This window comes from Peromyscus californicus, unplaced genomic scaffold (genome assembly GCF_007827085.1).
Source record: "Peromyscus californicus insignis strain IS unplaced genomic scaffold, ASM782708v3 Scaffold_21__1_contigs__length_65335640, whole genome shotgun sequence".
Lineage (NCBI taxonomy): Eukaryota > Metazoa > Chordata > Mammalia > Rodentia > Cricetidae > Peromyscus > Peromyscus californicus.
Window position 1 is genome coordinate 57,693,960 of NW_026294514.1, and position 21,938 is coordinate 57,715,897.

General features: G+C 41.5%; 1 protein-coding gene across 1 annotated transcript; it reads right to left on the reverse strand.

Annotated features, from left to right (window-relative positions):
* Positions 1 to 4,042: 4,042 nt before the first annotated feature.
* Rbm44 (RNA binding motif protein 44) lies at positions 4,043 to 20,476 on the reverse strand. Its single transcript, XM_052749296.1, has 14 exons — positions 20,404 to 20,476; positions 16,605 to 18,109; positions 16,296 to 16,354; positions 15,277 to 15,447; positions 14,439 to 14,622; positions 14,336 to 14,358; positions 14,130 to 14,214; positions 11,639 to 11,753; positions 10,460 to 10,588; positions 9,083 to 9,162; positions 8,910 to 8,980; positions 6,445 to 6,730; positions 4,276 to 4,421; positions 4,043 to 4,166 (listed from the first exon to the last, which is right to left on the reverse strand). The coding sequence occupies exons 1-14, from the start codon at positions 20,474 to 20,476 to the stop codon at positions 4,043 to 4,045; spliced, it is 3,051 nt and encodes a 1,016-aa protein (XP_052605256.1).
* Between the last annotated feature and the right edge of the window lie 1,462 nt (positions 20,477 to 21,938).

A 21,938-nucleotide genomic window follows, 5' to 3' on the forward strand; every position in this document is an offset into this window, starting at 1 on the left:
CGACTGTCTCTGCCCCAGTGTTTTTATAGAGACGCCAAGGGGTGGAGCAAAAGACCTCCTCCCCCAGCACAGCCAAGTGCAGACCATCCCAGACACCTGCACTTAGGCCCGTGGTCTAATCATCCTCTATGCGGACCTGCTGGGTAAAGCCACGAGGAACCCGAGAATGGGCTCCCACAACATAGTGAACTTTTTTCTAGAACCCTCTTGAATATAAAACAAATTTTGCTAGGGCTAGAATTTAAGGCCTTCCTCATGCTAGGTAAAGCACCCTACCATGCTAGCAGCAATAGTCAACTGTGAAAATGCAGTACTTCAAATACAGGCTGGGGACAACTCCTAATAAAACTACGTGCTATCTATCCACTTACTATCTCCTATGACCAGGCACAGTACCAGGCACAGACAACAGGGAGTTTTTAGTCCTTTTAACAAGTCAGGGAACTTGTTACTTGATATAACTAAGTGCTCTTTGTTCTTCTGATACTATGGTATCAAAGAAAAGCCATTTGAACAACACTGAACTACATGAAAATTATGTGATATTTTACCTCTGAAGATATTTGGAAACATTTATAATTTGGTGTTAAAAAAATTCAACAAGTAGCTGGGTGGTGGTAGTGCATGCCTTTAACCCCAGTACTCAGAAGGAAGAGGCAGGTGGATCTCTGTGAGTTCGAGGCCAGCCTGATCTACTGAGTTCCAGGACAGCTAGGAATACATGCAGAGAAACTCTGTCTCAAAAAGCAAAAACAGCCGGGCGGTGGTGGCGCACGCCTTTAATCCCAGTACTTGGGAGGCAGAGCCAGGTGGATCTCTGTGAGTTTGAGGCCAGCCTGGGCTACCAAGTGAGTCCCAGGAAAGGCGCAAAGCTACACAGAGAAACCCTGTCTCGAAAAACCAAAAAAAAAAAAGCAAAAACAAAATCAACAAGTATAACTATATTAGAGACTTTAGAACATAAAAATTGATTTTACTTGAGATTCCAAAAGATTCATAAAGAACTATTCAAGTTTTTTAATGACTTTATTTTTTAAAAAATATTTTTTATGTGTGTCGATGTTCTGCCTATGTTTGTCTGTGCGAGGGTGGCAGATCTTGGAGTTACAGACAGTTGTTAGCTGCCATATGGGTGCTGGAAATTGAACCAGGGTCCTCTGGAAGAGCAGTCAGTGCTCTTAACTGCTGAGCAGTCTCTCCAGCCTATGTTCATTTTCCTTCATGTGTTTTGCCTGCATGTATGTATGTGCACCACACACATGCACAGTGCCTGCAGAGGTCAGAAGGGGTAACCGATTTCTCGGAACTGGAGTTAGGGACGGCTATGAACCCCATGTGGGTGCTGGGAACCAAACCTGGACCTCTGCAAGAGCAGCAGGTGTTCTCAACCACTGAGCCATTTCTTCAGCTCTTGAGTTTCTAATTTAACCTATAAAGAGTTTCAGTTACTGAGTACCACTGAGAGCCCTTTGGTACACAGAAATTGCCAATCTCTACATTTAGTTATTAGAAAGGACTTCCAAATCCAAACCCCTGAACGTTATTTGAAATGACTTTACTATATTTTTTCCAAATGAAATGCAGTTTATTTTGCCTTTTATATATTCTAAAAGAGATTTATATTTGATTATTGTTTTTTTAAGATTTATTTATTTATTATGTATACAGTGTTCTGCCTGTGTGCCTGATCTCATTACAGATGGTTGTGAGTCACCATGTAGTTGCTGGGAATTGAACTCAGGACCTCTGGAAGAGCAACCAGTGCTCTTAACCACTGAGCCATCTCTTCAGCCCCGATTATTTTTCTTTAGAAACAAATGACTACAGATATGCTAATTTCTCCAAGCACATTAAAGATAATGTCTAGTCTGGATCACAAGGATATTTAGTGCCAATGTAGTCTTTCAATGAAATGCATATGATTTTATATGTAGGGAATACCCCCATGATTTTATAAGTCTATTAATTTGATGTACGGGCCAGCCAAACCAATTACTTTTGAGTTTAGATACATACACACAGAGGATCTAATTCTTGGCAGATATTTGAAGTAAATCTGGAAATAAATGAGACAAAATAATCATTAAAATAAAAGAGAAAAATCTTGAGCCAGTAGTTACCATTTTATGTATCCACATAGACAGTAGTAGGTGGCTTACACTTTGAAACTCCCACTTAGAGAAAGCACTAGAGTCAGACTGGAACTATAGACTGACTACCTTTATTAAACACAAGGACATCAAATAAATGCTTAATGCATAATTTTCAATCAAGCAACAATGCAGTATTGGATAGAAACAGTTTAAACATTTGGAAAGGTACTAAATGTTCAGGTTATTATTATCAGTACAAATGTGGCTTTAACCAGGGCATTAGTTACTATTAGAAAGCAAAGCACATTCCATAGTGCTAGAAGACAGGGAACCACATTAGCCTTTGAAAACTGTCTCAATTTATACTCGAGTACAACAGAACTTAGTAAAACGCAGGCCAGAATATGGTGACCTTTTCAATTTCAGGACTTTGCCACAGCACACCTGGGAAAACACATCCAAAAGCTTTATTCTGTCGTCAAAGCACACAAATGCATCCCGAGCAGTATGTATCTCTGTGCATACTGAGTTCAGCTTATCTGTACCCTCCAGTCCAATCTGAGTCTTAAGAGCTGAAACTACAATGCGAGCTCCTGACAATCCCATTTTTACAGATAGAATTATGTAAAAATTTTATATAATTTTTACATATGCAATGAACTTTGAAACAGGAAACTTTTTTTCTGGACAGTATTTTTTAAATGGACTTATTAGTGATGATTTATAAAAGGACATGACCACATTTTTTTCTAATTCAAAATATACAGCTTGAAATCTTGAGTAGTAATTTTGAAGTAAAGTTTATAAACTTAATAAAACATGCAGATTTTAATACTATAGATATAGTTGTTGTTGCTAGATTTTAAAGGACTATCAAAAAGAATATTTAAAGTGTTAGGTCCAATTATAGAGGCTGTTTGATTGTATTACCACAACTTTTTCCTAAGTGCTGTAGAACATTCTCTGATGAAGAGTATTCACACTTTCTAAGGATTTTCTGTAAGATCAAGAACATAAGAGAAAAAGTCAACAATAACAAGTGTTGATTATGCCAAATACCACACATTCCAGAAAAACTTAGCCAGCAGTATTATTTATTACTACACTATTCATTTTATAACTTACTTGTACATTATATGTACTTTTTTGTTTGTTTTGTTTTTCAAGACAGGGTCTTACTATGTAGTTCTGGCTCTCCTGGAACTCACTCTGTGGACTAGGCTGGCCTCGAACTCAGATCCATCTGCCTCTGCCTCCTGAGTGCTGGGATTAAAGGTGTGAGCCACCATTGCCAAGCACATGCATTCATTTAGTCTACTCACTGATGAATCCTGTCACTATCTGAATTACTAAGTTAGTTGCAGAAATAGGCCACCAGCTGCCACATTGGACTCTGGTGGAGCCAGGTGTTGGGTCAGTGTCACTCACTGGGAGGGACTGGAGCTACTGGCCTGTGCACACCCTGCGCCACCCATGCGTCCCTTTGTACAATTTGCAAGGATTTGAAAACATCCTTGCTGAGTTTAACCAAGAGTCCATTTGCCTGGAAGCAGTGCTATCTTAGAAGAGTCTGGCTGGCTGAAGTGGGTGACTAGGGGGTGGGCCTTTGAAGGCTGCAGCCTGGACCTTCGTGTTTATTTCTCTGCTTTCTAGCCTGGCCATGAAGGAAGGAACTCATCTACACACTGCCACCACGGAGCCTTTCTGCAGTCATCCCCCCACAATGGATTATATGCTCAGCAACAGGATGCTAAAGCAGACCTCCCTCCTAGGTTGCTCCTCAGATATGAGCTTTACATCAACAGTTAACACTTGTTTCCAGTGTACTAGTTGACTATTGTATTGCTGTTCCAGTTGAAGACCAATAGTTTTATGTAAGAAACTAAAATCTTTACTATAGAAGTATAAAAGCGTATGACTACATTACCTCTGTATTGCTTCTTTTTTTCCTAGCGGGAAGCAGAGTTTTTCAGAAAAGATGAAGTCATTTTGATAATGGTATTGATGGACAAACCATTCAGAAAACCTTTATGATTTATCCTCACTTCCTGAAGAGCCTCTATAATGTGGTCTCTATACAAGAGGAAAACAGACAGCGATTCTGCTTCTCAGATAACCACATGGCAGAAGTTCTGAACGCTCCGTTTTCACGTAAGTGTAAAGTTAGAACTTTAGTTAGTACCTGCTGATTTCTGGATGCAGCTCAGCCAGTTTCTTCATGATCTTGGTGAAGCTACGAAGGTTCAACGTATTTGGAGGGATGAATGGAACAGGTGTCTCGGGTAATAATCGAGCAGATTCAATCTGGTTACAATTTTTCTTGACACCCTAAATAAATGTTGAAAACATGAGCAAAAGAGAGTAGAAGAAACTTCTAGAAAGGCAAGAGAACTGAAAAGTATATCAAAGCAGCAAAAGGAGCTTCTCTATCTACACATCTGCACCCAGGGCCTGCAGCACGCTCTTTCCACTCGCCCTCTGCCAACCCCAAGGCCCAGTTGACTGGACCAGAGTGTTGGCTTCGAACTAATGAGCACTTGCTCACAGCTAGGTCAAGTAGACATCTTGTCTATGGAACTGGAACATGGAATAAACAAATTCAGTCAAATAATCATAAAACCTGACTGAAAATGCTACAGCTAGTCGCGTGAAGTGGGGGGATGCAACCATGAGCAGGAAAACCCCATGAAGAGAGACGTAGAAGGAGCTGACAGATGCTCAGTGCTGTGGAGTGCAGAGGGAGGACCAAGCTCCCAAACATCCAGCTCAGCTCCCAGGAGATCCTGTTTCCTCCTTTCCTACTGTGGACTAAAACCATGGGCCATAAAACCCACCCTATATATGAAGTGTCAGGGAAATGAATGAGAGCATTTTTTTTTCTTCTTTGAGACAGGGTTTCTCTGTGTAGCCCTGACTGTCCTGGAACTCTCTGTAGATCAGGCTGGTCTCGAATTCAGAGATCCACCTGCCTCTGCCACCTGAGGTCTGGGATTAAAGGAGTGCACCCTTTCCCCCATCCCAGAGAAGGGGAACATTTTAAAAGAGACTGCCAGGTGCTCAAGAAGGCAGCAGAAGGAAAAACGGATAAAACACTGCTGACAACACACAGAACAGTCAGAGTGAGAGAAAAGACCAATGGTGAGGTAGGTCACTGCTGACAACACACAGAACAGTCAGAGTGAGAGAAAAGACCAAGAGTGAGGTAGGTCACTGCTGACAACACACAGAACAGTCAGAGTGAGAGAAAAGACCAAGAGTGAGGTAGGTCACTGCTGACAACACACAGAACAGTCAGAGTGAGAGAAAAGACCAAGAGTGAGGTAGGTCACAGATGACAACGGACAGAACAGTCAGAGTGAGAGAAAAGACCAACGGTGAGGTAGGTCACTGCTGACAACACACAGAACAGTGAGAGTGAGAGAAAAGACCAACGGTGAGGTAGGTCACTGCTGACAACACACAGAACAGTGAGAGTGAGACTTCAGAGAATGAAGTCAGCTTACAGGACAAGGAGGAATGATCAAATAAATGGCGACAATGGATATAAGCTACCTCAGTGAGAAGCTTGGCAATAAAAACTCAGGACAAGTAAGGGTTAAGTTCAAGAATGTAAATGAGACCCTGCTGGGCTTAGGAAGGGCTGCGGGTGCCTACCAGCAGAGAAAGGTCTGAATGGGACTGCAGTCACCAATGTGTCTGAAGGTATCATCAGATAACCAGGAGTCAGGAAAGGGCTCAAGAGGACGGTGGACACACAGGCATCAGCACAAGAGAGTGCTTTGGGAATGCTGGTACTGTTCTCTCATTTTGGTGGTGGAGACTTTCTTAAGTGCATGTATCTAGTCATGAACACCATCAAGAGTGAATTTTACTGCATATTAAAAAAATATGGACTGCCCACTGGATACCAGACACTTTGTTGAGTGAAATGGACACATTCCAGGAAGCACTTACAACTGTAATGGGGTGAAGATGGGGTTATGAAAATAAAATGCCACGCTGGGCAGCTTCGAGAAGTATGAGGTAAGGTTACTAGAAAGAGTTAAAAAAAACCAACAAAGCAGGAATCCTGATGGAAGAACGACTACTAGAGCGGTACTGTTCAAGAATAAAGAAACAAGACTGTGAAAGACGGCAATAAATCCAGCAAAAAGAACCTGGGTCTCTAAAGCTGGGGGGACATCCCGATTTCTCCACAAGAGGCACTGCAGCTGTACAAACGCACCTTAGGTGGCTGAGACAAGAGCCGTCTTACTGATCTGCTCTACCAACACAAGGACTGCCACTACAACAGCCACTACTTCAGCAGCACGGCACATACAAGTCACTACTCATCCGTTAGGAAACTAACCTGCTCCAAGGGAGGAAACTCACTGTCCTGCTCAGACTCCGGCTGCCTTGGTCTAGCTCGGGGCAGTCTACAAGTGGAAGAAGCAAAGGCGCCTTCTTTGTTGGTCATTTTCTCCAAATGATTCACACCAGTGCTATTCCCATTTTTGGACAAAAGTGGTGGTGTGTGTTCTCCAGGAATTTTCACAAGCCGCACGTTCACCGATTTTCCATTGATTTCTATACCATTCATTTCCTGCACAGCCATCTTTGCATTACTGTTTTTTGTAAAAGCAAGAGATGCATATCTAAAACACAGAGCAGAAGACCAAGGGTCTTTGTTAATGACCAAGTCCAACTCACTCCTGTGAAAACTAAGATGACTTTCCCAAGAAGAGCTAGCTGCTTGTAAAAAGGTCTTACACCCATGGGGTAAGTAGGTGGTGGTCGTTGTTTCTGTTGTTTTTTGAGACAGGGTCTCTATTTAGTTCTGGCTGTCTTGGAGCTTGCTAGGTATACTAGGCTGGCCTTGAACTCAGAAATCTGCCTGTCCCTGCCCCTGAAGGGTTAGGATTAAAGGCGTTCACCACCAAATAAGTAGGTATTTATTCAGGATAATTGAATACAGGACAAATGAAAGGAGAAATAGGATAATGTATAATAATTATGAATTATAATATTAAAATTTAATATTTAAAATTGCAGCCTATAGGATATATATACATACACACATACACACACAGATACACACTTGTATAGATCTGAGGCTTAGGGACAAGTGACTACACATTTTAAAAATTAAAGCTAATTTTTATGTATAAACTCTAGGTGGCTCAAAGGCTTAAACGTTAAAGGCAAAACTTGAAAATATTTAGCAGAATATATGAAAATGCGTTTATAGTCAGTAGTGAGAAAATATGTTGATAAAGACAATCTAGTCAGAATTTTAATTATGTAATTGAGAAGGCTGGGCCAGAGCTATACCTGTTAAGCCAACAACTCTATACAATGTTAATGGAAGTATATACACTAACTCTTAAGCAAGTTTTTTTTTTTTTCAAATAATAGGACTATGGATACAATTTTAAAATATCCTTATATTTTTGTATTGAACTACATTTTCTAAATTTATACAGAAAATATATATTTTAAAGACGAAAAAAAACTCACTAAAATTTTTAAGGATTCAGTAAGATACCAAAAAAAAAGACATGAAATATAATATTCCTAAGGGATATATCCCTAGTTCAACATGAGAAAAATACATTAACATCCTATCAATGTGTAATAAAGGGCAAAATCTAAGTGACAATTAAGAAAATTAGTGCTGGGCAGTGGTGGCGCACACCTTTAATCCCAGCACTCGGGAGGCAGAGACAAGTGGATCTCTGTGAGTTCGAGGCCAGCCTGGGCTACAGAGCGAGTTCCAGGACAGGCTCCAAAGCTACACAGAGAAACCCTGTCTCGAAAAACCAAAAAAAAAGAAAAAGAAAGAAAAAGAAAATTAGCATCTACTTTTACAAATTTAAGTCTCTAAACACAAAGCAAAATCCCTCTTAATTATTTCTTGACCTCTGAAATCAACAGATACCATTTTTATGACAGAACAGTACAGTATCTCCATGAAGTAACTATCACTGTGACTGGAGACTCTGAAGAACTGATACATGTCAAAGCAGCGAGACACACACACACACCCCGAAACCACAGATGGGCGATTCAGCCACCTATCTAAAAATATAAAACAATGCAAAAGTAACTAAAGAAAAAAATAAGTGAGTTAAATATTCCCTTCCAAGCCACCTTTCTGTCTTCACTCCTAGTACTTTACCTGGTCAACTAGTGTGACAATAATATGCGACAACATTACTATCATCCTTATCCTCATTTACCAAGACACTAAGACTGAGAGGTTGAGCTGGGATTGAGCAGTCCCATTTCTTTTTTTCTTTTTCTTTTTCTTTTTTTTTTTTTTTGGTTTTTCGAGACAGGGTTTCTCTGTGTAGCTTTGGAGCCTGTCCTGGACTAGCTCTGTAGACCAGGCTGGCCTCAAACTCACAGAGATCCACCTGCCTCTGCCTCCCGAGTGCTGGGATTACAGGTGTGCGCCACCACCACCCGGCAAACTATTTTTAAAGTTTTCTGCAGTTGTACCCATTTCTTGAGTACATCTTCTTAACTGATGCACTCTGCTCTGCTATGAAAAGGCATATAGCCAGACAGACAGACAAAAATCAGTGAACTCTCCTATACACCACAAAGAGGCCATGTGTGAAAGTGCATGATCTCAGCAGCCAGGATCAGAAGAAAGGTTTAACAGTCTGGACTCACAGCATAACCAGAAGGGAGATCCACTGGAGAGAGAGAGATCTACTAAGAGTCCCAGTTATTCCTGCAGCTGTCTATTCAGTCCGGGACTCCTGCTTACTCAATCTGTTGCACAGCACACATACAGTAATGCACACTTACTGAATTTGGGTAACATACCTATAATTGGTAGAATCATAAATTGAAATTTCAGAAACTTGGTATTTTTGGAAATGAGACCTTAAATCAGCCTAAAAGAAGAAAAAGTAAAATTTGTGAAAGGTTGAAAAAAAATCACAATAATTTATAAATCTGAAAGTGAAGCCCCTGCCCCAAAGAAATTCTGGCCATACCTCAGATACAGAAGGGCAAAGACCACCAACATGTATCAAAAAGCCTTTACTTCTTCGAAGCAGTTCACCGTTCTTCATTTCTGATTACAGAAAAAAATGTATCACAGAAATGCCCACCGTGACATCAATATTCTAAGGAAAATGCCAACAATTTTAAATATCTCGTTTTCTTTCCGAGTACAAAGCTTATTTATTCTGTGTGTGTTGTATGTGCATGGGCATGTGCATGTGCATGTGCATGGGCATGTGCATGGGCATGTGCATGGGCATGTGCATGCCACAGTGCACGTGTGTGGAAGTCAAAGGACAACTGACAGGAGCTAGTTCTCTTCTTCTGCCATGGAGAATATGGGACTTAGACTCAAATCATCACTCTTGATGGCAGGGAAATGCACTTACTGCTAAGCCTGCCGACTTGAGTCCTGTCTTTAGGAATCACATGGTAGAAGGACAATGGACTCAAGTTGTTCTCTGACCTCTATACGCATGCCATGGCACATACATACCCCCACACATGCCCACAAAATAAATAAATTAAAAATAACAAAATCATAAAATATCAGATTTAAGCCAAGCATGTTGGTACATACCTGCAATCCCAGCACTGAGAAAGCTGAGGCATGAGGATCACAAGTTCAAATCCAGCCTGGAACACATACTGTAACCTTTAAAAAACAAAACAGGCCGGGCGGTGGTGGCGCACGCCTTTAATCCCAGCACTCGGGAGGCAGAGCCAGGTGGATCTCTGTGAGTTCGAGGCCAGCCTGGGCTACCAAGTGAGTCCCAGGAAAGGCGCAAAACTACACAGAGAAACCCTGTCTCGAAAAACCAAAAAAAAAAAAAAAAAAAAACAAAAAAAAAACAAAACAAGACCGGGCAGCAGTGGTGCACGCCTGTAATCCCAGCACTCGGGAGGCAGAGGCAGGTGGATCTCTGTGAGTTCGAGGCCAGCCTGGTCTACAGAGCAAGATCCAGGACAGGCAGGGCTACACAGAGAAACCCTGTCTCAAAAAAAAAAAAAATTCACCTCCAGGGGCTGGAGAGATGGCTCAGCGGTTAGCAGCACTGCGTGCTCTTCCAAAGGACCAGGGTTCAATTCCAAGCACCCACATGGCAGCTAATAACTGTCTGTAACTCCAAGAACTGACACTCTCACACAGACATACATGTAGGCAAACATTAAAAAATAAATTTTTAGAAAAAAAATTCACCTCCAACTGGGCAATTTTTGGAATTTTTTTTTTTAAATATAAGCAACAAGTACCAAAGAGGAACAAAATATTTTTATAGTTTGTTTCCCAAAACAACAAAGAAGTAACCACCACTTTTAGTTAGGCACGATAGGTTGTAATTTTCCTGTGATTCTTAAGAACCAACCTAATGGACTCTTTGGGCTCCACCCGTCGTGCTCTGTTCCATTTTCTTGAGTCCCTGAGAAGTCAATTCCAGTCAGTCTCTCTGTTGCATCAAACCAATCTTCACTTACTTGATGAACGCTTTTGTATTCTAAGGCATCGAGCACAAGGAACCATGAACTTACATGTTACTTACTCTCAGGAACACAGTTATAAACCCCACTGTCAAGACAAGGGTGGCCTTTATGTGTGACCTACAAGAGCACTGTGGACCAGAGAGCCAGGCAGTCTCTGACCTGGTCTTGTCAGCAGGCACCCAACCCCAAGCTCTGTTCAGCCTGAGGCTTCTGCTCCCATTTCCTTCTCTGGACACTGATGCCTGGTGTATCAAAAGCCTTTCCCATTCACTGCCATCAGTCACCCTTTATTGATGAAGTTGTCTTTGCTTAACAAACCCAGTAAACATGCTGCAGTTCAACTCATTACAATTAATAATCATCTGGAATTATAATCTTTGAAAAGAAAAATTAGTAAAGACTGGGGGCATTTTATTTTATTTTTATTTTTTTGCTGAATGCCGTTTATTTAAGGAGGGAAGAGGTTTTAAATACAGGCTTACAGCACAATGGGAGAACCACCGAGGGCAGAAGTTTGCTACCCATGTTTTACAATCTTGCATCTAAGCTGTTAACGCCCATTATGCAGGATACACAGACAAGGAACTTCCCTTAAGCATTCAGGAGGGTGGAACCTGGCAGGGAATTAGCATAGGGAGGATATCAAGGTCAAGGTCAGCAAGCAAGGCAACAGTTACCCAAAACGGGGGTCAGGGCCCTACAGGTCTCTTTTACTAGAAAATGAGCTTCTGACTTAGGTTGCGTGGGACGTCAGCAGGTCACCTTACCCGTCATGGAGATGTTGCCCAGGCCACACAGGCGCTCTGTCTTAGGTTGGTGAGCGCCCGACTGGGGGCATTTTAAACATTACTTGTTTTCTGGTTTTTTATTTTTTGGTTTTTGGAGAGAGGGTCTCACTATGTAGCTCTGGCTGTCCTGGAATTCACTATATACAGCAGATTGGCCTCGAACTCACCAAGTACCTGCTTCTGCCTCCTGAGTGTTGGATTAAAGGTGTGTGCCACCATGCCTGACACAGTACATGTTTTCTGGAAGCCACGCAAACAAAACATTTTCATCCTTACCTTTATCATCGAGCTTCAGCTGAGTAAAGTCTATGTTTATATCACCATTTTTAAATCCATCATTAATGGGTGATTTATCTTGTTTAAGATGACTATTGTCAGATACAAAAGACATCTGAGGATTAAATAAAAACAGTCAGAAAGATAAGGACTAACAGTCACTGAATTCTACTTAGTGACTGGCACTTTTCACTTGCATTATTTTGCCCTCCAAATAATAAAGGCTATGACAGAAAAATTATTATCATCTGACTTTGTGGTAAAAATACTCAGTATAAATTGTTGGTCCATGTCAGTAAGAATTGGGGTTCTACTGCTGTGTACAGTGATAGTACAAGTATTTATGGTTTTTGAGATAGTAACCTTTTATTCATTTCCGTGTATAAGCTTTCATTTATGGGAAATAAAAACCCTGTATGTAGACCTGAGTTGTTCTCTACATTGACATTTACTTGAAAAGGAGGCCACTTCTAGGCTAGGGTAGATTCAACAAGGGTGGTTGTTTACCTAGCATGTGTGATGGTTTGTGTTGATCTTTAATACCAGACAAAGCAAGCAAAACCCAACCCAGACCTCCCAAAACCCCAATGAATAAAAACCCAGAGCAATCTACAGAAAACCACAAAGTAACATCATAGTTGACACATAACTATGGCAACCTGTGAAGGCAGCACCTACCAGCACATCATCTTTTACAAACAACCAGTTAATTTAACCTTACAGGCATCGTGTAACTTCAGGGCCAGTGAGGCGGCATGGGGTAAAGATGCTTGCCACTAAGCCCGACAGCCTGAGTTTCATCTCCAGGACCCACATGGTGTGAGGAGAGAACTGCCTCCTAGAAGCTGTCCTGACGGCCACATGTGCACTGTGACATATACATGTCTACACACACAATAAATACAAAATCAAAAGTAACCTTACATTGCTTTATAGTCAAAACTAAGACTACAAAACTATATTATACTACATTTTAACTTTTATTACTTAAAAGAATTTTTTTGCAGTCCTAAGAATGAGGCCTTATACATGCCAGACAGTGTTCTACAAGAGCTGTGTCCCCAGCCCCACTCTGTGTAGGTTAAGTTTTTTCTCCTGAATCAACACTACCATTGACAGAACAGCATGGACTATTAAATGGCTAAATTATTTTAAAAATATGTAACAAATCTGAGCATATAGAATTTAGCTTTAAATCTATTATTTCCTCTTTTTAAAGAAGTGTTTTCCAGTGGGATGGTTTCCCAATATCATTTGTTTGCATAATTTCTTAGTGGAAAGCAACTATTTTAACATTCTGAACTTCAGTCAGGAAGTAGACTGCCTTCTTATTCAATAAGGAGACTTGGTTTCTGTGTCATTCTACAATTTTCAGTGTTCTTGTTTATTCATTTCTTGATTTTTTTTTAGACAGTATCTCACTACGGGGCATGGTTGCACTGGCCTCGAACTTGTGGTCCTCTCATCAATCTCCTGAGTGCTGAGATTATGGACACGTGCCACCATGCCTGGCCTGCAATGTATTCCTCTACAATGATTAAACCACCTTTCTTGGTTGTCATTTGACAAATATTTCCTCAGGGGAACGGGACAGACTGAGTCCATGGCATATTTCATAAGGGAAGAATTAACACTTCCCTTGTCCAAAACACAAGAAGTATTACTTTACCTCACAAAATGAAGAGCTAAACAGCAGTTGCTCCCTCTGGCTCATGATGATGCTGGCAATACATCGTGGCTTGCCTACCCCTTCACTTCTAGCCTCTAGGTTTATGATGAATTACATGTTACCTTCCTCCCCATACTGACAACAGCAGCCTGAACAACACTGGGCTCATATTCCACCCACTCCAGTTGCTCAGTCAATTTCTCAAATGGCAGTCCAGGAAGTCAGTCAGTAGAGTAGGAAGGAGGGAGTGAGTGTTTCTGAGAGCTACTGTTTAGAGGCTATCAAACTAAGATTTAAACGGAGGAGATTATGGAGCAGAACTTAGCTGGCACAGTGCTTGTTATGCAAGCCTGAGGATCCGCGTTTGCCTGTGCTTTTACTTATGTGAAACACTGGCCATGGCGGCACAGTGGTAGTCTCAGCACTGAGGAGAGGACCAAAACCACATAAAAGCCAGGCAGGGAAGAAAAGGTCTGTCCTCCCAGATCTCCTACTGGACCACAGAAGATGGAGACTAGACAGGTGCCTGGGAGTTCAGGCCAGCTAGCCTAGCGTAATGCAGTGGTAAGCTAGAGACCCAGTCTCAAGAGGTTGAGGTCTGACAGCAGAGCTGGTCTTCGGACCTCCACACCTCAGCCCTGGAACATGCCTGCTGTGATACGTGTCCTCTTACCCTACCTCCATGAATGCACATGTGAGCGGCTCTTCAAGAACACCCAAGGTTGAACTCTGGCCTCCGTGCGCGTGCGCGCGCACGCACGCACACACACACACACACACACACACACACACACACACGTGGACCTGCTCTCCAATTCCCACCTGGGACAATGTCTTTTGTAGGCTCGGAGACGTATCTACATCAGGTACACTTTGATTATCCAGCTCAGAATTTGCTCCTGAAAGGCTGAACAGACAAACATTCCTTAAATGTTCTCAAAAGGAAACAAAACAGAAAATTTAGATATATGGCTTATATAGTTAGTTTTTAAAGCAGGTTAAGTTCTGTTAGATAAAACTATAATTACCCACATGCTTCCTCTTCCATTAGCTAGAACAAAGGGGGGAAACAGATTTAGTATGCTTTCTGTCTGAACAAAGTTAATGTTTCATTCTAGAACACATACATACCCCGGAAACAAAATTGGAGAAGGCGGCTAACAGTTTGGACTCCATCGACAGTGGAGGCAGCTCTTCCAGTGGTATGCCCTTGTGGACTTTTTCTTTCAAGTTCATGTACCTAACTTTCAAGTCTTCCAGAACAGATAGCAGTGTTGATCCTAATTCCTTCTTAGCAGAATTGCTTGGTAAATTCCTGTTCAAAGTTCACAGAACTACATTATTTAGGCTCAAGTCATTCACCTAACACTAACATGGTATCACCCACTTAGTTTTAGCTCTACCAGATCTTTTATTTTACCTGTTAAATGAACCACAGTAGATACATTTTCTAGGGTCAGTATTAGCAACCCTTGATAGGTAAGCCAGAAAGAATGTGACAGAATACCATGCAAAAACCCAACTGACTTTACCCTTACTTGGGTTTTATAATCAAACAGCCAACCCATTTATTAGATCATTACAACAACCACACCTCACCAAAACATTTAATTGTGTTTTGTTTATTTTTGATTTTAAAAACAAATCTCAAAATGTAGCCCTGGTTGGCCTGGAATTCACTAGGTAGACTCGGCTGACTTCTGAGTCATGCCCCTGCCTCTGCCTCCCAAGTGCTAGGATCATAACCACACCCAGGAAAAGAAGTTCTTTTGAAGTTCCTATTATATTTTTGGTTGGGAGCCTAGCCTTTAATGGCTGAGCCATCTCTCCAGCCCTAAGTTTATTACTTAAGGTAACTGATAAACCCAATTATAGCCTACATTTTGTCTTCAAACATTGAAAATGGATGTCTAGAATGCAGTCACAGGGATAAAGTGTAAGGAGATCTAGATTTAAAGTTGATGACCACCTATTGAATCCTGCTCTACTTTCCATGACAAGCTTGTGAATGTGACAACAATGGTGACGGCACATCTGATAGCAGACGTCCAAAAGGTGCATCTCTGCCTTCACGGCCCTCTCAACAGTCTGCTCACAGCACTTGGATGGCAAAGTCTTCTCTTCACCAAGCTGAAATGCCCTTCAGAATAAAAGATAGTGTTAGGAAAGACTCTGAACATATTCACAGCAGCGCAGACTTCTTTCTACAAACACATTTTAATTTTTTTTTTCCCCCGAGACAGGGTTTCTCCATGTAGCCCTGGCTGTCCTGGATCTCACTCTATAGATCAGGCTGGCCTTGAGCTCAGAGGTTTGCCTGCCTCTGCCTCCTAAGTGCTGGGATTAAAGGTGTGTGCCACCACTGCCTGGCCAGATTTTATATTTCTTATATTTCCCTGTGGTTTAATTCAATTCTTCCTAAAAGGGTGAAGCTATGGAACACAGCTGTTTGGAAGTTTCATTTTTAAGTTTAGTTTTATAGCTTTGGGATACCAGACTAAACTCATTAGGCACCTGGTTTCAGAGTATGGTAATACACACACACACACACACACACACACACACACACACACACAGCTCTCGCTTCTTCCACTCTCACTTTCTGGCTCCAAACTGTCTTTTGGATTATTAATAAATGCAAAGTAAAACCAACGATGAAGCAGCTTAGGTTTAACAACACTTCAGTAAGTGTATCTATCTATCTCTTCAAATATGTGGCATTTTCCCTAAGATGCTAGTTTGTTTAATCTATGGGTGATTCAAAAGGAAGAAAAAGGAAACTGGACTAGTCTGGATGTGGTCTGAGGGAAGACGATGCCTTACGTCTGAAGAAATGGTGGCGACTGCAGGCTCCTCGTGACGATTTCTAACTTCCCATGTTGCTATACTCTAGCCCCTTTAATTCGACATGGTTAAATACGCTACACAGAAGGTAACACCATTTTGAGTTTCCCCATATACACGTGTGAGCTTCTACAGCTGGCCTACCTCTCAGGACGCTTCTTTTTGTCTGGGCTATCGGATGTTTTTCTTAATTCCAAGGAATTCTGCAAACAACATAAAATTATAAATATATGACAAAAATGAACGTTATACACAGAGTTCCAAAACGGTAAAATATAAAACCCAAGTCTGAAACAATCTCACGACACTGCCACCAGAAGACAGAGCTGTGGCAGGCTGCATTCTTTCCCCTGAGATAGATAGCGTTTGCTCTCTAAGACTCTAAATGAACCCAACCACATTTGCAGAACCTCTAAAATTTGTACATTACAATTTTGATATTACTGATTTTACCTCATTCGGGGAACTTAAACAGTCAATTAAGAGTGACCTTCCTGATTCTTTTGGTACAGCCACCTGTACATCTCTGCAATCCTGTCTGCATGACCAGTCTGTATTACAAGCGACACTTTGTTTCTCACTTTGCTGTGGGTGATGTTTTTTCATCGTTAGCTCTGTGTTGCTTGAGGTAGACACTACAGAAGATCTTGCATTTGCTCCTCTGCTCACGTCCAGTGTCTGCGGAACTGTAAACAAACAGCTTGCTGCATCTGGCACTGACTTAAGACACACTTCTTTCACATCAGGAGAGCATGTTTTATTTGTGGCACCGCTTTTTACATAGTGGATGCAGCTGTCCTCTACTTCTGCCTGGTTATCTGTGACTGCTACCCTTGGCAGCACAGGAGAAAAAAAGCCTGGTTCAGGGAGGCTTTTGTATTGCAAAGAGCCACAGAGAGAAATGACCGAGTCATCAAAAACAGAAGCCCCAGAAGGCTGGTGAGTGTTATTATTAGTATTATTAGCCTTCAGCTGTGTCTCGGAGGGTTGGTCTTGGGGAAACGAGACAGGGTTCTCAGGGCGCTGTAATGTTTTATTCTGGAAAATTCTACTTCCACAAAAATCTTTCCTTTCAATTGTCTGAGATTTCACTTCTTTAGCAAACATTTTAGTTTGGGGTACTTTCTGAGGGTTTAAGGGAGAGCTGCTTCTCTGTAAAATGTCTTCAAACATTTTACGGGTTAGTAAACCAGCCTCTTGTTCTTTACACTTCTCAAATTTGGGTTGATGGTATTCTTTTAACATAGCAGAACTCTGAGATGTAGAGGCATGAGGTGAACATTCTTGTGCAAAGACACTAAGCGACTCCAAAGAGGCGCTAGGACCACTCTCTAATTTGACATGGTTATCTTCTAAATTGCCAACACATTTAATGCCACAGCCGGATGTTTTCACCTCCCTAACATCCAGGCTGGATGTGCTTGCTGTTTTAGCTGGATCGGGAGGTAAGTATGTACTTATGCACTCCTGCACTGCACTGTGATACTCCTGCTGCGAATCGTCATCCATGCCACTCCTCTGCGCGTCTCCACAAGCTCCACCGGAAATCTCAAGGCTCCTTTCCAAGCCAACACGATTATTATCTTGCGGTCCTAAAATGTCAAACAATGCCTCCACTTTCTTGTGCACTTCAGGATGTGATTCTGAATATAAATGTGGAAGATTTTCATTCCTGAGTTTTGATTCTGAGTAATGTATAGAGTATGTCTCATTCAAAAGAGCACAGTCAATACTGTCTTCAAATTCACTTGACTGAGAGAAAATCTTCTCTACATTAGTATCTTGATTTACTGAAAAGGATGGTTCTGATAAATCTGTCTTGTCAATATTGCTCATTTCTTTGTCACTAGCTCTTTGTTCTGCTGCCAAGGAATCCCATTCACCATCAGGAAAAGTCAATTTGACTTCGTTGCAACCATTGAACACACTTTCTTTCTTAAGATTATTATAAGGTTTATCTGTTCAAAAAAGTGAAAGAGAATATGTTAACAACAACATTATAGAAACTAAACATTGGAAAAGACTAGACATAATCTGTAAGAAGAACTGCTAAATGGTCTTACTAATAAAAAACCCGGAACCAGATATTGGGGTGGAAGCTGAAAGATCTGAGAAACAGAACAAGCTACAGCCAACCTCACCTCACCAACTCCTCAGCTGATCGAAAGCCTCTGAGTCCTCACCCAGAAGGGTCTTAGCTGAACTCTTAGAAGCTTCTAGTTCCTGGTCCTCACACCTTATATACCTTTCTGCTTCCTGCCATCACTTCTTGGGATTAAAGGTGTGTGCCACCATACCTGGCTCTGTTCCCAGTGTGGCGTTGAACTCACAAGAGATCCAGATGGATCTCTGACTCCCAAGTGATAGGAATAAGGGTGTGTGCCACCACTGTCTGGCCTCTATGTCTAATCCAGTGGCTGGCTCTGTCCTCTGATCCCCAGATAAGTTTTATTTATTAGAGCACAAATAAAATATCACCTAATATCAACTAATCTGGTCCTAGTTCCCCCAAATGCTGGGCTACTTTTACATTATCAATGACAAATACAAATACCCCTTACAGCAACTAAAACAAATTGAAACCTCTCCCAAACAACCACTCTGAAGTCCTAGCCCTACTGTAATGGTTATTAAAGATGGGCCTTTAGAGACCAGGAGTGCAGACCCTCATGACAGGGTTAGTCCTCCTTAAAATGCAACAGAGTGCTTCAAGTCACACACCATCTGAAGATAGAATATGAACCATTTACCAGCTAGGACGAGACACGTCAGGAGAATCTGACCATCTTGGTACCTCAATCTCACACTTCCAGCCCTACAAGAAAATCTCACACTTCCAGAACTACAAGAAAATAATCTGCAGTTCTTTAAAGCACTTAATCAATAGCTATCCAAGGTGATACAAGTGTCAAGAGTCTTCCTGAACTCTTTCAGTGGTGAGAAGTCTTTCCTCTATAGGGCAGTCACTTAACTTGTGGATAGGTCTAATAAGAATTTTTTAAAAATACTATCGTTGAATAAATTTTGGGGTACCTACTGGGTCATTTGTAGGTAGTGTGTAAATGAAGGTAAGAGGACACTGGTGTTGCCACCACAGTTTATGGCTTTCCAAAGGGTCTTAGATAAACACACAAACACCCCACCACAGTTAAAAGAGACGCCCTGACTGCTGTGCTGATGGAACAGGTGAATCTGAGGAGAAAGGAGGGGCGGGCAGACTTTGACAAAAACTTGACATTTCAAAGTGTTTTCAAACAAAAGGGACAAACTTGTCTTAGATAAATCCAACAAGTGCAGCTGGCTGTGTGAATGAATGTGGCCCTTGCAGGAACTAGGCCAGCCTGCACGGAGCAGAAGAGATGTCTGAGAGAAGTACGGCAAACTGGAAAGGCCTTTATGAGGTGCTAAGGATGTCTGGCTCTTATCCTAAGGGATGGGAAAGCCACTGCAAACCTCTTAAAAGGGTAGTCATGTGACTGGGATTGAGCTGTGAAAAGCATCTGTAAGAAGTCTGGAAAGTGAAGGAAGGTAGATCAAGAATACAGAAGTAAGACTAGAGAGGGTACTCAACAGCAGACATATAATGAGCCAAGAAGGGAATCAAAAAGCTTATAAAACAGTAACTACTCTTGGGCCAATGCATTCTGGGAGTTTCTATTTCATTTTACTAAAAAGCACAATCAGCTCATTTTATTTCACGACCACTGATTGGCCTCTACCTGCTTAAGTCCCTCTCTAAGACTCACCGGGCACTGCACACGAACAGGAACACTTAGCACTAAAGAGAGGGCCTGACTGCCATGAAGAGCAGGTGAGAGCAGGGGAGGGGGAGCAGGAGGGGAGGAGGGATACAGTTCAGCCCAGGCAAGGGGTCTGAGGTCACTGATACAAGATGCAATAAACAAAGACTCACACACGAGCTACTGTCATACATCAGGACACTGATTACTGGATTTTTATGCTTACAAGTATTGCTCATTTTAAACTTTTTATGCTGTCTTATATTAAAATTTTAACAGATTAGTTAAACAGACTGGTCTCCCATGGACTTACAAGGCCTGTCCTTTGCCTTTCCTACTACATAATTATAAAAGCAGTTTGCCCTCAGCTACCACAGACTCACGAGGGAACTGGCAAAGTTAAAAACATGTGGAATTGTACCAGCTTGCTGGGAGAGGCTTTAAAACAGCAACCCTGAAGGGAAACCTTCGTTTATAATTAGCACCCTTCTCCAACAGGCTTGGATCCTTACCTTTTTGGAGGTTTCCTCCATTTTTATGGTAGTTTTTATCAGAATCTGTTTCTACCACTGCAGTGGCCTGCATAGTTCAAAGATGTACATTCTAGAAAAGGCATAACATTGAACTATTAGTTAACTGGCACAGAGTTAAAAAAAATCTTAGAAATAACAAAGCAGCAGCTGTAGTCAAAGATTCTACTATCACAGCCAATAAACATTAAAACAGGTAGAACACGTGGGTAACCTTTTTTTTTTTTTTTTTTTTTTTTTTGGACAGGGTCTCCATGTATCCCAAACTGGCCTCAAATTCACTATGTAGCCAAGGATTACCTTGAATGGCTGACCCATCTGTCTTCATACTCTCAAGTATTGGCATTATAGTACATGCCACCATATCTGACTTATGGAGTATTGTGGATTAAACCCAGGGCTTTGTGTAAACACTATCAACTAAGCAACACCTCCAGCTTTTTTTAATAACTGTTTTAAAAGTCTGAATTCACACACACACACACACACACACACACACACACACACACACACACACCCCTCTATGGAGGGACCAGAACGTGAGCAGGACTGGTGTACATGATGTGAAATTCCCAAACAATCAACAAAGAACTATGTTAAAAACAAGAAACAACAACAAAAACCTCAAGCAAGACACAAGACATTCTTAAATTTCTATAGTACATGAAATAAGGCGAGGTATCTTAGTCACTGTTCTATTGCTGTGAAGAGACACCATGATCAAGGCAACTCCTATGAAAGAAAACATTTAATTGGGAGCTTGCTTACAGTTTCAGAGGCTTAGATCATTATTGGGAGCATGGCAGGCACGCACACAGGCAGACATACATGGAGAAGCAGCTTAGAGTTCTACAACCTGATTCACAGGCAGCAGGAAGAGAGTGAGTCTGGGCCTGGCTTAGGCTTTTCAAATTTCAAAGCACACCCTGAATGACACACTTCCTCAGAAAACACCACACTTCCTAATCCTACCAAACAGTTTTATTCCCTGGTGATTAAGTATTCAAATACATGAGCCCACGAGGGCCATTCTTATTCAACCACAACAACCAGGTTGTTCAGATGTCACAATAATCTCAAAGACTAATTTGAGATAGAAATTGTTTCCTAAACAAACTGTACGGTTTTGAAACACTAACAAGTTGAGAAGGTATATGCTTGCTGCAAGCTGAAGGACCTAAGTTTGGATCCCCAGCATCTACTAACATCCCCAGGCATTCTGTACAAAGCTTCATTTTATAGTTTCTTGCAAGTAGCAAAACTAATTTCCAAGATCCCCAGCTTTCTAAAATTAAAACAACAACAACACCACCCTTTGATATGTTTTCCCTGTCGACTCACACCTAGAATTCCACACTATTAGGCAGCCATAGTAAGACCATCAGGAAAAGGCATCATCAGTCAAACGTGACATCCAGGCCAGCCTGGATCCTTTCTGGCTAGGAAACTCTGAACACTGCTGAAGCTGTTAATTTGGTGCTTGGAAAGGATCCACTGAAGTACTCATCAAACGTCTG

Excerpts from the sequence above, each read along its gene's own strand:
- Rbm44 (XM_052749296.1), bottom strand. The coding sequence starts at position 20,476 with ATGCAGGCCACTGCAGTGGTAGAAACAGATTCTGATAAAAACTACCAT. Across the intron at positions 15,448-16,295 it reads AAAAAGAAGCGTCCTGAGAG|GGCATTTCAGCTTGGTGAAG; the intron begins GTAGGCCAGCTG and ends TTTATTCTGAAG. Across the intron at positions 4,422-6,444 it reads AGTTTCCTCCCTTGGAGCAG|GGTGTCAAGAAAAATTGTAA; the intron begins GTTAGTTTCCTA and ends ACATTTATTTAG.